General features: G+C 47.6%; 1 protein-coding gene across 1 annotated transcript in view; it reads left to right on the top strand.

The window, feature by feature from the left end:
* The window catches only part of BCL2L13 (BCL2 like 13), a 57993-nt gene that overhangs the window by 1985 nt on the left and 39016 nt on the right, over positions 1-16992 (top strand). The window contains exon 2 of the mRNA XM_054167825.1: positions 5048-5238. Within this exon, the coding sequence (XP_054023800.1) occupies positions 5118-5238 (121 nt within the window). The 5' untranslated portion in view covers positions 5048-5117. The remainder of the gene's footprint in view (positions 1-5047; positions 5239-16992) is intronic.

Below are 16992 nucleotides of genomic sequence, written 5' to 3'. Positions count from 1 at the left end.
GAACAGCCCCAACTCCCTCTGTCTGTCCCCATAGCAGAGCAGCTCCAGCCCTCTGCTCATCCTCCTGGCCCTTCTCTGGACACATTCCAGCACCTCCAGCACCTTCCTGTAACAGAGGCTCCAGAACTGGACACCATGCTCCAGGTGGGGTCTCACCAGAGCTGAGCAGAGGGGGAGAATCCCCTCCCTTGACCTGTTTGCTACGCTTTTCTTGCTGCAGCCCAGGATGTGATTGGCTTTCTGGGCTCTGTACATCAGAGTGACCTAAGAGGGGTTACTTGTTGCAGAGATTGGTGTCAGGAGGATGACCCCAACTTGTGAATCTGTTGGTGGCATGCTGCCCTAAGAATGATTTGAATTCCAGTGCTACCATTTTGTTGCCTCGCTAAATCTCCCTGTCCCTGCTTGGCTGAACACTTGCTGACTGAGACCATGCATGCTTTGAAATGTTCTTCCAGCAGAGCAGCTTCCTAGTCTGGTTAAGTTTGTAGCTGGTAAGTGGGGTTGATAACCTGGGCTGTAGCTGGGAAGTGCATCCAGCCCTAGATTCACGCTGTTTTCAGGAGAGACTTAACTGTGCTCATGGTGGCAGTGTTATTTGTAAGAAGAAGGCAGTCTGTGACTGTGCTGTTTTTTTCTGGGGCTGCATTTTTAGTGCTTCAGAGATCAGGAGGGATATTGCTCACCTATTCTTTGGGGTTTATTTTATAAACATGCAACAAAGCACTTGGTGAGGCCACAGCTCTAACGGCAAAAGGCGAGGCTCAGACCTGCAACAGGTTGAATAGATGCTTGGAAGATGCCTGGGGGCAGCTGGTGAGCTGTGCTTCCAGGCAGTACCATGGTGCTGTTGCATTGTGGCTTTTGCATGATGCGGGCTGCAATACAGCTTGGTGCACAGAAGGATTTTGCAGGTAAGGACTGACACAAAGCCCAGCCTCACTGCTAGGGGGTTGTGTTCACAGTATTCCTTGGCAGGCTCCTGTTGCTTGTTATCTAACATATAACTGACTTCTGTGGATTAGGCTGTGACAGATTGCACCAGGAAACGTCAGCCTGACTGGAACTCTGCTCTCAGGTCAGTTGAGCAGCTCAGCCCACGTGAAACAAAAGGGCAGCAGGGTTGGAGGAGTAACAAACTAAGCAAGCTTCACCACATGTAGCCTTTTGCTCCCCCTGGGGTGCAGGAACCCAGGAAGGTTTTTTGTGGGGAGTAATTGGTAATAATTTTTATCTCTTAGCTTTTTAAGAGGCAATATTCTTGCAGCAAACCTGTTACACCGCGAGGAACCCTCTTGCCCTTGCTTCGAGGCTTATGTAGCCTGTGTATAATGCCTTATTTCCTCTGTTCCGTTACATCTCCCATACAAGCCCTTGCCTTATTCTCTTACACAATTTCTGGAGTTTCTTCCATTTTTCTCCAGCAGTGGAAAGCTCTCCTTCCTCTGATACGGTGCCCCAGGCTGCATGTCCCTTTTTCATCCCACTCATTCTTGAAAAGTGGCCTTTTCTGAGACATTTACAGCATCTGAGTCAATATTTGTCTGGTTCTTTGAGTAAACAGAAACAGTCATTCACAATTCCAAATGAGTAATCCAGTAGCCCAGGAAGACCAGTGACTCTGAAGTGCCTGCCCAGTCTGACATTCTCTAATGTGAAGCTGAAGATGTTGCCTTTATTCAGGCTCCTAAACTTCCTTCCTCATTTCAACAGAAATCTGCCTTCCAGAATCCATTGACCAAAGTGATTATTTTTTTTCCTCCAAAGCTTTTTTTCTTCATGCTTTTCACAGAGAAGCATTAACTGCTATTTAAATGAGCTGTAGTCTGATTCTCTCTCTCTCTTTTTGTTTCCTCCTCCTCCTTCTAGAGGTGCTGAGCTAAGCATGCTGAAGTTTTCATGAATTAGTCCTCACTGCTGCACATAGATCCCTGCTGCTATGGAGTCTGGCACTTGCTTGGGTTGGCTGTGGGTGTTTTCTTTCATTTGCAGTGTTGATTTGGAATTGCAACCTTTGTTACATGTTCAGGCTTGTTCTTTGATCCACAGCATAGTGTCTGGATGTCTCTGGGCCATCTGTCAGAGTGCTGTTTTCAGGACAGATCAGTTCAGGTTGTCTGGAAGGGCTCCCGTGCACTGTGTAGGCGTTGTGAGAAGTGTGTTGGTCTCAGGACTGTGGATCTCTGCTGAACAAACCAGAACTGCAGCCTGCTGGGGAGCAGCTTTTGCAGTCTGGTGAAGGACATCTATCAGGCCTGGTGATGTGAACATGTGATGTGGTGATGACACCTGGGGATCTGATTCTACAGACCTGCTCTTCAGACCATAGAATTGTTGGGGTTAGAAGGGACCTCAAGCATCATCTAGTTCCAACCCCCCTGCCATGGGTAGGGACACACAGAGAATCACACAGAATCACCAGGGTTGGAAGAGACCTCAAAGATCATCAAGTCCAACCTGTCACCACAGACCCCATGACTAAACCATGGCTCCAAGTGCCACATCCAGTCCCCTCTTGAACACCTCCAGGGACGGTGACTCCACCACCTCCCTGGGCAGCACATTCCAATGGTGAAAGACTCTCTCAGTGAAGAACTTTCTCCTCACCTCCAGCCTAAACTTCCCCTGGCACAGCTTGAGACTGTGTCCCCTTGTTCTGGTGCTGGTTGCTTGAGAGAAGAGACCGACCCCCACCTGGCTACAACCACCTTTCAGGTAGTTCTAGAGAGCAATGAGGTCTCTCCTGAGCCTCCTCTTCTCCAGGCTAAGCAACCCCAGCTCCCTCAGCCTCTCCTCACAGGGCTTTGTTGCCCTTCTCTGGCCACATTGAAGTGTCTCAATGTCCTTCCTAAACTGAGGGGCCCAGAACTGGACACAGGACTCGAGGTGTGGCCTAACCAGTGCAGAGTACAGGGGCACAAACACCTCACACTACAGCAGGTTTCTCACAGCCACATCCAGCCTGACCTTAAAAACCTCCAGAGATGAGGCTTCTACCACCTCCCTGGGCAACCTGTTCCAGTGTCCACTGTCTATTGTTAAAGGATCCTAAAGTCTTCTGAGCAGTTATTTTTTTCCCAATCTCCCTGCTTTATGAAACTCAGTTTATGGAAGCAGCTGAAGGACAACTCTGCAGTTGTGCAGATGCTGTGCTTATCTTCTACTCTAATTTCTTGTGCTCCTGAAGAATGATGTGTTGCCTGTAGAGCACTCTAGGGTAGAGGCCACATAGATGTAGGATTACTACTCTGAGGGAAAAGGGAAGAGTGTTGATTCAATTTCAGCATTGATTCCTCTCTATGTAAATCACTATTTCAATTCAGTCCACAGCAAAGACTCAGTCAAGTCTTGGGTAAAGGATTTCAGGCATTTTGAAACACATGGCAAGAGGCAGAGCTTTGGGAGTACAGCCTTCGTGACAGAGTCCTCCTGTGTTTTGGGTACCAGGTGACTTTCAGAAATTAGAATTGCTAAAGATTAAAGGGGGAACACTCAACCCATTCTACACCAAGTCTTTGCCTTTTGCAGCTTTTAATCTGTTGGACAAATTTTTCTCTGCCAAGCTACCTACTCATGCAGTAACCGTGCCACAGCTCAGATAACAGTTCTGCTTATCCTCACTAGCCACTTGTACTGCTGGTATTCTGGATTCCTGTCCAGGGGGGAGGAGGAGGAGCTAGAAGTTAGCCCAGAGCTCTTGCATAGCCAGACTGGTCAATGCTTTCCTTTATTTATTCTGTTTCTATTATTTTTAATCTTGAGGCTTCATTTGCAGATTGGGCTTTAGTTTGGCCTAGTCTCAAGGCATTGCCAGTATAACTGGGAACCCTCTTGAGATGTTGCAACTTCTGTTCCCTGTATGTAGAAGTTTTCTTGTTCTGTTTTAAGCTTTAAAATAGGTTTTCATTTTTCTTCTAAATGTATCTGCAGCAGTCTCTCACTAGTAGATTACACATCTCCTTCAGTGCAGTAGCTGTTTTGTAGCATGAACTTTCATGCCTGCCTTTCATTTAGATACCCATTCCGATGGCCCAGAGTGGGCTACCTCTTGTTTGGGAATGACTTTTTGAAGTGATTGAGAACTTTACTTTGAGAGCTCACATTAAATCCCTGACTCACAATATTTGGTTCATCAAGTTGATGGCATGTTGGAAGCAGTTACCCATACTGTTCTTATTGCAGAGATCTAAACCTTGCTAATTAATCTGAAGCTTCTCTTCAATCTGTTCTATGCCTTTTCCCCCACTTCTGTGCTGTTTTCTGAGATCATTCTTTAACCTTTTTTTCCATGGCTGTTTTTGATTTCTCTCTACCTTTATTCCCCACCCCGTTCTGAGTTGTTAGAAAAGAAGAAGCAACAAAACAATGAAAGCAAACCAGGGATGTTCTTCAGCCTGATGTTGCTGTTGGGTGTGGATCTCTGCTTTGTAGGTATTAATGTCTGGGTGAGAAGTCCAGGCCATACAGCCATCTGTTCTTCCAGTCCCTACGGTGAATGTGGCCTTGCCTCCGTTTGCCATGTGTTTGCCATTACTGTTGGAACAGTAAAATCAATTCAAGGCAATTGTGGTCACTTTTTCTGTGCTAAAACTTTTAAGCGTCATGATAGCACATCTGAGAAAGCAGAGAATCAGGAGAATACTCCTCAGAGGCCTGGGGGAAGAGAGGCTCCTTGCAATCCATCTTTTAACCTCAAATTGTAGTTAGTAAGTCTTCAGAATCCTTCAAGTCTCCTTTGTGTGAATACCTGTATTTTTGTGTGTGGTTGAGTTGGAAGGCATTCTGAGGAGGACACATGCTGAGGAGCACTTCGGTTTGCTTTAATGTGAGAGTAATGCCAAGCAGGAGTGAGAAATTCCACTGCCGGCAGCAGGCAGGAGCTGGGCTGGGGGCAGTTGGTTCTCATTAGAATAAGAATGCATAGGATATCAGGGCAAAAACCTGGCTATTACTTCACAATTGTTATGTAATTCCCTGTTATGTATGAGTTCGTGACCTATTGCAGCCATATAAAGCCCCAAACAAACCTCTCTGTTCTTTTTTGCAGTCTTCCTCAGTTACCCGGAGAGGAAGCCTTAGTGCCCCGTAAGAGCGCTGCTGCCCTGCAAGCCAGCCTGATGGCGTCCTCTACTGCCGTGCCTGTAGGATTTCACTACGAAACAAAGTATGTAGTGCTCAGCTACCTGGGACTTTTGTCACAAGAGAAGCCACAGGAGCATCCTCCTCCTTCAGCTCAAGGTAATGCCTGCATATCGCTTGATGGGTTGGACTCGATGATCTCCAAGGTCTCTTCCAACCTGGTTAATTCTATTCCATTCTGTATCCACCTCTCTGGATTTACACATGCAACTGTATTTGCAATTAGTTCTGCAGCTGTTTGTGCATGGATGTAGAATGCTAGCCTGATGTTTGCTGTGATGCATCTCTTCCTTTTTTCCTTTACAGTAGTTGGAGGAGATGCTGATGGAGAAGACGCTCTGTGTACTTAGTTCACTGTTTTAATTTGAGCTATGCCAGGGCCAGTTGGTGTTTATGAAGCAAATAAGTGGGTTTAGTATCTGTCTGGAGGCTAGGAGGAGTGGAGATCTTTGTTGAGCCATCTTGAGAACATGAGCACATGCTTGTTTTTTTTTGGGAGGCAAGTGGAAGTAAACAAGGGCGAGGTGGTGTTTACCAGCATGAACTGGGCAGTGGCTTGAGCAATCTCATGTGCTAAATAGTTTTGCCCTATTAAGTTAAGGCTTCTGTTGATGTCAGTCAGTGGTAGTGCAGTGGTGTGAGGCTTTAACCTGGCCTAAGCTACATCTGTTCATTTATTTAATTTTAAGGAGTCAAGGAGTGCATGGAGTCTGAGGCAGGTATTTCTTCCAGCCTAGGTTTATATATACACAGGGGGCTAAATAAATACATGGGAGGCAAAATAGATAGATTGTCTTTCACATAAGCCTAGGGAGTAAAACTTTATTTTGTGGTGGCAAGCACTCAAACAATGCTGTTTGTCAAGGTTGTTTTGGGGAATTGTCACTCCCAAATGACATTTCAGTCACTACTCATTCCTGTGAGTCAGAATTTACTCTGGTGAAGTGTAGTAAGAAAAACCTCCAAAGACAGAATCTTTGTTATTGAACAAGCATTTATGAATGCACACTCTGTCATTTACTGAACTTACCTGTCATGAAGTGAGAAGTACCTGAAGAGACAGCATCAAGAGTTAGGACAGAAATGATCAGTTTGGCACCAAAGCACATAGCATATGCTGCTTATATTTACAGCATTTATAGAAGTGATGTGGGTGTGCTGGTTATTTTCTGTAGCACTCATCAAATAAATCTCAGTGCATGTGAGGTGTGTCCCCTGCTTCCACTGTGACTGTTTCTGTGGCCCACTTCAGTGCCAAGAAGCTGTTTCAAAAACCTCTTTGTTGGCAGATGTGCTTGTTTTGGCTTTCTGCATATCCCCAGGTAACTGGGCTCTGACTGGAAATGTGTTGAGTACATTCTGGCAGTTTTAGGCTGTGCCTTTAAAAGGTAGCTGCAGATTTTCGAGCAGAAGAGTGAATCACAGTATCGCCAAGGTTGGAAGAGACCTCAAAGATCATCAAGTCCAACCCGTCACCCAACACCTCCTGACAACTAAACCATGGCTCCAAGTGCCACATCCAGTCCCCTCTTGAACACCTCCAGGGATGGAGACTCCACCACCTCCCTGGGCAGCACATTCCAATGACGAATGACTCACTCAGTGAAGAACTTTCTCCTCACCTCCAGCCTAAACCTCCTCTGGCGCAGCTTGAGACTGTGTCCTCTTGTTCTGGTGCTGCTTGCCTGGGAGGAGAGACCAACCCCCACCTGGCTACAACCTCCCTTCAGGTAGTTGTAGAGAGCAATAAGGTCTCCCCTGAGCCTCCTCTTCTCCAGGCTAAGCAACCCCAGCTCCCTCAGCCTCTCCTCACAGGGCTGTGCTCAAGGCCTCTCCCCAGCCTTGTTGCCCTTCTCTGGACACCTTCAAGTGTCTCAATGTCCTTCTTAAACTGAGGGGCCCAGAACTGAACACAGGACTCAAGGTGTGGCCTAACCAGTGCTGAGTACAGGGGCACAATGACTTCCCTGCTCCTGCTGGCCACACTGTTCCTGATGCAGGCCAAGATGCCATTGGCCCTCTTGGCCCCCTGGGCACACTGCTGGCTCATGTTTAGGCAGCTGTCAATCAACACCCCCAGGTCCCTCTCTGTTTGGCAGCTCTCAGCCACTCTGCCCCCAGCCTGTAGCTCTGCATGGGGTTGTATAAACAATTCACAGTTGGGTGTAAAAAGGAAAACAAAAGGTTATTCTAAACTTAATTTCCCTGGCCATGTGTGCAGGGGACCCTTAGCAGTCTTCTCTCCCACATTCATTTTTTGCCCCCTTTTCTCTGGCTGCTGCTTCGCTGGAGAAGGATCTTGCCTGCCAACCATGACAGTACATACAAAGCTAGAGTTTGGAAGTCTGTTTTGTTCTGTGAATGCAAGATTCAGAAAGGAAACTATTAGTCTAGAAGGGTTTTTTTTTAAGAATAATTTGGTGATAATTGCCTTCCAAAGGTTTGCAAATTGAGGGGAAACCTTTCAACCAGTTAGTTCTGAAAACCCCTAAGACATATTTGCATCCAAGGGCAATACTGTAGTGTTATGGATAGGAGGTTACAAATGCTTGAATGGAATTGGTGTAGTCAGTTAAGAGGACTTGCTCCTGAGCAGAGGTAGCTGTTGAGTCTGCTCCTCTGCTGTCGTGTAGCTATAGCAGCCTGTGTGCCAGCAGGCTGTCCTTGGGTTTGCTCTTCAAGCACTCCAAACCACTGATGCTTTCCAAATCTGTTCTTTCATCTTTGTTGCACTAAACTTCCCTTTCTAAACAGGAAATTCTTGTGTGTTTCTCCAAGCCTCACTCCTAAAACCAGGCAGTGACCACAGCTTTTCCCCTGGTCATCTTTCACTGAAATCAGATCTATTTTCCAGTGTTTTTACTGATTTAGATAAAACAACTGTCCCTTTTAATCTGCCAGGTTGTTTCTCACTCTGTTTCATAATGCCTTGGAGGGACTTCAGGCTGTTAATGAACTGATTGCACACACTTTTATCCTTCTGCTTCAGGATTTGTTTCATCCTTTCCCAGCTCACTTTTCCTGATTCTTTTCTGCTCTCTGTGCTTCCAACAGCTTTCATTTTTCTGACAGTTACTCTTTAAAATCCTTTTGCCTCCTCCTCTTGTTGCTTGTAAGTGAACAGTTGGTTCAGTTGCACTCCCAGGGTACGTGGGGTAACAGCCCTGTGCTTGTTGTGTGCATCCTCTTTGAGTAGTAGCTAGTTATCTACACAGCCTGAATCATGGGATGTGCTGCCCAGGGAGGTGGTGGAGTCGCTATCCCTGGAGCTGTTCAAAAAAGGCTTGGATGTGGCACTTGGAGCCATGGCTTAGTTAGTCAGGAGGTGCTGGGTGACAGGTTGGACTTGATGATCTCTGAGGTCTTTTCCAACCTTGCTGATTCTATGATTCCTTGCTGCTTGGCATGTGGCTGATGCCTGCTTGTGGAGAGCTGTACCAAAGCACTCTGCTCTGTATCCTCTGTACTCTCCTCCAGAGAGGCAGCGATCGAAGCAGCAGCCCGTAATGGATATTAACTGCTCTGCCTAATGCACTGTTGGAAGGTAGCTGGGTAACAAGAGTGGTCTGAGAAACCTTGTTTAGGGCAAAAGAGTGAGAGGTGGTAAATGAGAATGAGCAGCTGTGTAGAATCCCATCCTGAGGAGGACACTTCTGTGTTTCGGTAAGAAAGCCTTGAGAGGGATGGTGGCAGGATGATAATGCCTGGTGCTTCTCACTGTGTTTTCCAAGCAGTGTCAGCCACTGGTGATGCAACTTCTTGAGTAATCCCAAGTTCTTTCCATTGATGATGTCTCTGGTGAGCAGTCTTCCTACTCTAGATGGCTGAACACTGCTCATGTGTGAATTGAGAGGATTCTGATACAAAGGACCTGTCACCTGATCTTCTTCTGCTTTAGTTTCATCGTTGTCCTGATGGAGCCTTTCACAGGAAACAATTGAAGTAGTGATAGGAACTACCTGTTTCTACTTTAATGGCAGGATTCTCCTCTGGTTCATCTTTCTTTTGTATGAGGTACCAACTGAGTACTGCATCAGGGAAAGAATAATGAACTGCACCTGTACAGGTTAGGAGGTGATCTGCTAGAGAGCAGCCCCCTGGAGAAGGGGCCCCTAGGAGTCCTGGTGGACAAGAAGTTCTGCATGGGACAGCAATGTGCCCTTGTGGCCAGGAAGAGTGTGTCCAGCAGATCCAGGGAGGTTCTTCTCCCCTCTGCTCTGCCCTGGTGAGACCTCATCTGGAATATTGCATCCAGTTCTGGGCTCCCCAGTTCAAGAGGCACAGGGATGTGCTGGAGAGAGTCCAAGGGAGGGCTACAAGGATGATGAAGGGCCTGGAGCACTGCCTGATGAGGAGAGGCTGAGAGCCCTGGGGCTGTTTAGTCTGGAGAGGAGAAGACTGAGAGGGGATCTGATCAGTGTCTGTCAATAGCTGAGGGCTGGGGGTCAGGAAGGAAGGGACAGGGACAGCCTCTGCTCACTTGTGCCCTGGGATAGGAGAAGGAGCAATGGATGGAAACTCCACTCCAGCACAGCAAGTTCCACCTCAAGATGAGGAAGAACTTCTTTACTGTAAGGGTCCCAGAGCCCTGGAAGAGGCTGCCCAGAGAGGTTGTGGAGTCTCCTTCTCTGTAGCCTTCCCAGCCCTGTCTGGATGTGTTCCTGTGTGACCTGTGCTGAATTCTCTGGTCCTGCTCTGGCAGGGGGGTTGGACTTGGAGATCTTCAGAGGTCCCTTCCAGCCCCTAACATCCTGTGTGATCATGTGTGAACTGGTACATAGCACTTCCTCTTCATAATTTGTTTTTTAGATCCTGCTTTACTTCTGCCTGGTTTCTGTGGTGTATCACAATACAAGGAGAGGATCTGGAGAAGCCAGTTTTGGTTTGCCCTTGTGAAGCTGATCTCTCTTGTCTCCTTCGGAGAGTGAGGGACTCCTCTAGAGGGCGGTTCGGAGCAGGCTCCTGGTTACAGCCACCTTGTGTCACGGCTGAGGATCTTCTCTCTGCAGCTCCACCACCTCTCTGTCCCAGTGCTCTGAGAATCTTACTGTGAAGGAGTTCTTCCTCGTGTTGAGGTGGAACTTCCTGTGCTGCAGTTTCTATCCATTGCCCCTTGTCCTATCCCAGGGCACAATGAGCAGAGGCTGGCCCTTCCTGAGCCCCAGCCCTCAGATATTGATAGACATTGATTAGATCCCCTCTCAGTCTCCTTGCATGTGTCCAGAGCATGGGGAAATAAGACACACTATAGGTATCATTAGTGTTTCTGTACCTTTCTTGAGTCTCTTCCTACAGCATTCTCACAGATTTTGGTGAAGTTTTAACACTCCATTTAAACCAGAGAATGCATCTCATGGATCAAAACACACACACACACCCCCAAACCACCACCAACCAAGAAAGTGATCCTTCCCAGCAGGAGGGCTACTATTTTATCTCCTGGAGAAATGAAATGCTTTTGTCCATTACCCCTCTGTTTCCTTCTATAGTCATCTCCTACAAACCTGTTGCTATCCTGTGTTTCACTCCAGAGTTTGTTTTGTGGTGTGTGCCTTTTTGTTCCAAATGCTCCTGGAGATGTTGAAGATGTTTGTTAGATTTCAGGTTGAAACATCTCATTTTTCAGGCACATAATAAGCTTTTTGAGACCTTTGGTTTTCAGAGGGATTTTACTTAGTGAAGAGGAAACTCAAGACAAATTCCACAGCAAATGACCTTACTTGATTCCCTTTTGGAACTCTTGGTTGCTCTTGATTCACTTGCAAGAAAGATGGCTTCAATTACAAGAGCTGAAGCTACTTCTGGTTTCAGGCAAAGAAGGCTGATCTGAGTCAAGACCTGATTAACTACTCTGACATTTCTGTTTGCATGGCTTCTCTTCAGTGCAGGGGCTGAAGAGAGAGAACCATCTGCAGAACCAATCTTTCAACCTTATAGCTTTACAGTACTCTGTAGCTCATTCATTCCAGCCTAAACCTGCCCCAGGGGAGGTTCAGGCTGGATGTTAGGAAGAAGTTATTCACAGAAAGAGAGATTTACCACTGGAATGTGCTGCCCAGGGAGGTGGTGGAGTCACCATCACTGGAGGTATCACAGTATCACTAAGGTTGGAAGAGACCCCAAGGATCATCCAGTCCAACCTGTCTCCACAGACCTCATGACTAGACCATGGCACCAAGTGCCACATCCAATCCCCTCTTGAACACCTCCAGGGATGGTGACTCCACCACCTCCCTGGGCAGCACATCCCAATGACGAATGACTCGCTCGGTGAAGAACTTTCTCCTCACCTCGAGTCTAAACCTCCCCTGGCGCAGCTTGAGACTGTGTCCTCTTGTTCTGGTGCTGCTTGCCTGGGAGAAGAGACCAACCCCTTCCTGGCTACAACCTCCCTTCAGGGAGTTGGAGAGGGCAATGAGGTCTCCCCTGAGCCTCCTCTTCTCCAGGCTAAACAACCCCAGCTCCCTCAGCCTCTCCTCACAGGGCTGTGCTCAAGGCCTCTCCCCAGCCTTGTTGCCCTTCTCTGGACACCTTCAAGTGTCTCGATGTCCTTCTTAAATTGAGGGGCCCAGAACTGGACACAGGACTCAAGGTGTGGCCTAACCAGTGCAGAGTACAGGGGCACAATGACTTCCCTGCTCCTGCTGGCCACACTATTCCTAATACAGGCCAGGATGCCATTGGCCCTCTTGGCCACCTGGGCACACTGCTGGCTCATGTTTAGGCGGGTGTCAATCAGCACCCCCAGGTCCCTCTCTGTTTGGCAGCTCTCAGCCACTCTGCCCCCAGCCTGTATCTCTGCATGGGGTTGCTGTGGCCAAAGTGCAGCCCCTGGCACTTGGACTTGTTGAATGCCATCCTGTTGGACTCTGCCCATCTGTGCAGTCGGCCAAGGTCCCTCTGCAGAGCCCTTCAGCCCTCTAACTGACCAACATCTGCTCCTAACTTGGTGTCATCTGCAAACTTGCTGATGATGGACTCAATGCCCTCATCCATACCATCAATGAAGATGTTAAAGAGGATGGGGCCCAGCACTGATCCCTGGGGCACACCACTGGTGCCTGGCTGCCAGCTGGATGTGGCACCATTCACCACCACTCTCTGGGCTCAGCCTCCAGCCAGTTCCTAACCCAGGTGTTTAGGAGGAGCCTGGGTGAGGCACTTGGTGCCATGGTTTAGTTGATTAGGTGGTGTTGGGTGATAGGTTGGACTTGGTGATTTCAAAGGTCTTTTCCAACCTGGTCCATTCCATTCCATTCCATTCCATTCCATTCCATTCCATTCCATTCCATTCCATTCCATTCCATTCCATTCCATTCCATATTCTATCCCCTATTCTCTCCTGGTGAATTCTAGCCTAGTCTTTTATTGTGTAGTGGATTTCAGTTTCTCCAGAGGACCATCCATCAAACTCAGCTGAGCAATAGTTTGAGAGATTATTCTTAGTAGAGTGTTGCCAGAACAGTGGTTCTGCACCACCCTCTCTTCAGTGGCCTCAGCTGGATTTCCTAACAGACTTTGCTTTACTTTTTGGTAGGGTTTCAGGTGATAACACAAATTCTGCTAAACCAAAAAGGATTCTCAAGTGTCCTCTGTGTTTGAGGCCACAGACAAGTGCCATTGTTGTGAATGTGTGGGAGCTCTCAGCTCTCTGCTCATAGCCCATGGAGAGATGCTTCAGTATTTTTTGTTTTAGAACTACTGGTATCTACTACTGGTTCAATACACAGAAAATAAACATCAAGTACTGGAAAACACTTCTACATTTTTCCCCCCAAAGCTGATGCTCATTCTAGAAGCTTCCAAGCTGCTGCAATTGTTAGTACTGTTGCAAGTCCATCAAGGTACTTTTTGAGGTTCAATATATTTGTGTTGTTAATGCTCCCTCAGGCTCTCCTCATAAGGCAAATGTTCCACTGCCTTCATCATCTTTGTGGCTCTGAGCTGGACTCTTTCAAGCAGTTCCCTGAGGTCCTTCTTGCACTGAGGGGCCCAGAACTGGACACAATATTCCAGCTGTGGCCTCACCAGGGCAGAGTAGAGGGGGAGGAGAACCTCTCTTGACCTACTAACCACAGCCCTTCTAATCCACCCCAGGATGGCTTTGGCCTTCTTGGCCACCAGAGTACATTGCTGGTCAACCTCCCATCCACTAGGAGCCCCAGGTCCTTTTCCCCTTCACTGCTCTCCCACAGGTCAGTCCCCAACCTTGTTCCTGCCCAGGTGCAAGACTTCAGTGTATTTGTTTTTCAATCTAATTCCCCATGGTTGGCCCCCATCCCATGAACCTGTGACTTTAACAGAGTAGTTTTTCTGTGTTTTCCATGACAGGATGACAAATCTTAACTAATCCCTTCCCTCACATGGCACCTGGAACGTTTCTGATCAGTGCCACTGCCGCATGGTGGCATCGACCGCTCGAGTGGTGAGCCAGCTTTTGACAGGTTTGCCCTTCCCCTCAGGTGCTTGCTACCCACAGTGCCTTAACCAATTACTTGGCACAGTGTTCTTCTGACCATTCATTACCTGGTTTGGAATTGCTGTGTGTAGTCATTGACCAAGGCAGTTTAGTGGCTTGGCATTTCTTACAGCTGAGCAGTGCTGAAAGGACTTACTGAGAGAAATGGAGCTTACCTTTATTCACTGGCACCAGTTGGTGTCAGTGTCTGTTACATCTCAGGAGATACACACAGGAAGATGTGGGCAGGTTTCATGTGTTGTTTGTGAGCTCCAGGCTCCTTAGAGCCTGTCTCAGAGTGAACAGCAGTACCTTCTTTGGATGGTTTTGACCTGCATCCGTTGGATACGTGTTGCAAGACTTTCTGTCATTAGGGGACACTTGGCCTGGGTGTTGCAGAGTAGCTTGGTTTTCCTCATACTCCATCCCTGTATCTTCACTTACCCTTCATAGTACCTTCTTTTGATCTGTAGTCCCTTCATAGTGCCTTCCTGTGGTGTCCTGCCCCCCAGTGGCATCCTGGCCTGCATCAGGAACAGTGTGGCCAGCAGGAGCAGGGAAGTCATTGTGCCCCTGTACTCTGCACTGGTTAGGCCACACCTTGAGTCCTGTGTCCAGTTCTGGGCCCCTCAATTTAAGAAGGACATTGAGACACTTGAAGGTGTCCAGAGAAGGGCAATGAGGCTGGGAGGGGGTCTGGAGCACAGCCCTGTGAGGAGAGGCTGAGGGAGCTGGGGTTGCTTAGCCTGGAGAGGAGGAGGCTCAGGGGAGACCTCATTGTAGTCTACAACTACCAGAAGGGAGGTTGTAGCCAGGTGGGGGTTGGTCTCTCCTCCCAGGCAAGCAGCACCAGAACAAGAGGACACAGTCTCAAGCTGTGCCAGGGGAGGTTTAGGCTGGAGGTGAGGAGAAAGTTCTTCCCAGAGAGAGTTGTTAAGCCATTGGAATGTGCTGCCCAGGGAGGTAGTGGAGTCCCCATCCCTGGAGGTGTTCAAGAGGGGATTGGATGTGGCTCTTGGAGCCGTGGTTTAGCTGTCAGGAGGTGTTGGGTGACAGGTTGGACTCGATGATCTCTGAGGTCTTTTCCAACCTCATTGTTTCTATGATTCCCTTGATCTGTAGTAAATGAAGGAGTTTTTGAAACAGTTGTAGCTGAGATGAGTAATTAATTCCTTAGAAACTTCCCTGTGAGGGTAAAACTTAGCTACTTTGGCTGACAAATCACCAACTGCAAGGGTACAGGCTGTAGGTCAGACCAGTTGAGCTGGTGGTAATGAGGGAGGTGTTTCCTGAGCTGGGACATGGGGAGGGAGTTTTTGGGGTGTGTGACTGGAAGAAGAGATAGAGGCAGTCCCTGCAGGGATGTGAATTCCTACTTAATTAAGTTTCTTCCCACGAAAACTCCCCACCAACTGCTTTTTGACAGTGTCTTGTCTCTTTCTGGCTCTTGAGAGTTTGGGCTTCTAAAGTTTCTTTTAAGCTGAGCCTCCTTGTGGTTTGTAAAGAGCTTATTTGATTGATCAGACCTCAGATTGAGGTCTGATCTGTGTGTGGCAGTTTGTGTTCTGGAGTCTGCTGGGGCAGTGGATGTATTTTTCACTGAAGGGAAGAAAAATATGTTTGTGAAGAGATCTTGCATATTTTTGTCATGTCTCAGCACTGCTAGGCAAGGCTTATTCTCATTGCTTAAAAAGTTCTGAGATGCTCAAGACAAAAATCTGAGGTGTTAAAGAAATAATAGAATCATGGAGTTAAAATAGAGAGCTAGGAGAGCCTGAAGGCAGAGCCTTTGGTGAATTAAAATGGCAAGCCTGAAAGGAAAGAATCAAGAGCAACGTCTGACATCAGTAGCTTTCTTTTTCATTCACTTGAACTGAAGGAGGAGTCACACCTCTCCAGGCTCTCCTTGGAGTCACTGTGGTCAGTGTTGGAGTTTGACTTGAATACTGTAGAATCAGATGTTCAGGCCCTCTGGCTTGAATGAGTGACTTGTCCCTCCTCCTCCTAGGGTCAAACCTGGGGAATGGGTTAGTCTTGAATTGTTAGTAAACTTCTGGAAGGACCTTATCAGTGGCTCTTTACTGAAGTGTTATATCTATGTAGTAGTCACAGTGCTGTCTGATTGGCAGTGATGGGTACTTGATGGGCTTCTAGAGTAAATTTACCCTTACCCTTTGGAGGACACAGTCTCAAGCTGTGCCAGGGGAGGTTTAGGCTGGATGTTAGGAGGAAGTTCTTCCCAGCAAGAGAGATTGGCCATTGGAATGTGCTGCCCAGGGAGGTGGTGGAGTCACCATCCCTGGAGGTGTTTAGGAAGAGCCTGGATGAGGCCCTTGGTGCCATGGTTTAGTTGATTAGATGGTGTTGGGTGATAGGTTGGACTCAATGATCTCAAAGGTCTCTTCCAACCTGGTCTGGTCTATTCTATTCTATTCCATTCTATTCTACTCCATTCTATTCTACTCCATTCTATTCTACTCCATTCTATTCTACTCCATTCTATTCTACTCCATTCTATTCTACTCCATTCTATTCTACTCCATTCTATTCTACTCCATTCTATTCTACTCCATTCTATTCTACTCCATTCTATTCTACTCCATTCTGTTCTACTCCATTCTGTTCTACTCCATTCTGTTCTACTCCATTCTGTTCTACTCCATTCTGTTCTACTCCATTCTGTTCTACTCCATTCTGTTCTACTCCATTCTGTTCTACTCCATTCTGTTCTACTCCATTCCGTTCTACTCCATTCCGTTCTACTCCATTCCGTTCCATTCCCAGTCTCACAGTATAACTAAGGTTGGAAGAGACCCCAAGGATCATCCAATCCAACCTGTCCCACAGACCTCACAACTAGACCATGGCACCAAGTGCCACATCCAATCTCCCCTTGAACACCTCCAGGGACGGTGACTCCACCACCTCCCTGGGCAGCACATCCCAATGACGAACAACTCGCTCCGTGAAGAACTTTTTCCTCACCTCGAGTCTAAACCTCCCCTGGCACAGCTTGAGACTGTGTCCTCTTGTTCTGGTGCTGGTTGCCTGGGAGAAGAGACCAACCCCTTCCTGTCTACAACCACCTTTCAGGTAGTTGTAGAGAGCAATGAGGTCTCCCCTGAGCCTTCTCTTCTCCAGGCTAAGCAACCCCAGCTCCCTCAGCCTCTCCTCACAGGGCTGTGCTCAAGGCCTCTCCCCAGCCTTGTTGCCCTTCTCTGGACACCTTCAAGTGTCTCGATGTCCTTCTTAAACTGAGGGGCTCAGAACTGGACACAGTAACCATTCACCTTGCAGGTTACCTCCAAATACCTGAAACCCAAAATCTTAACAAGGCCACACTTGTGTAAAGGGGATCATTTATTCCCCAAAGAGAGAGCAGAGGGCACTAACTT

This window comes from Dryobates pubescens, chromosome 15 (assembly GCF_014839835.1).
Source record: "Dryobates pubescens isolate bDryPub1 chromosome 15, bDryPub1.pri, whole genome shotgun sequence".
NCBI lineage: Eukaryota > Metazoa > Chordata > Aves > Piciformes > Picidae > Dryobates > Dryobates pubescens.
This window is presented reverse-complemented; position numbering and strand designations above follow the sequence as displayed.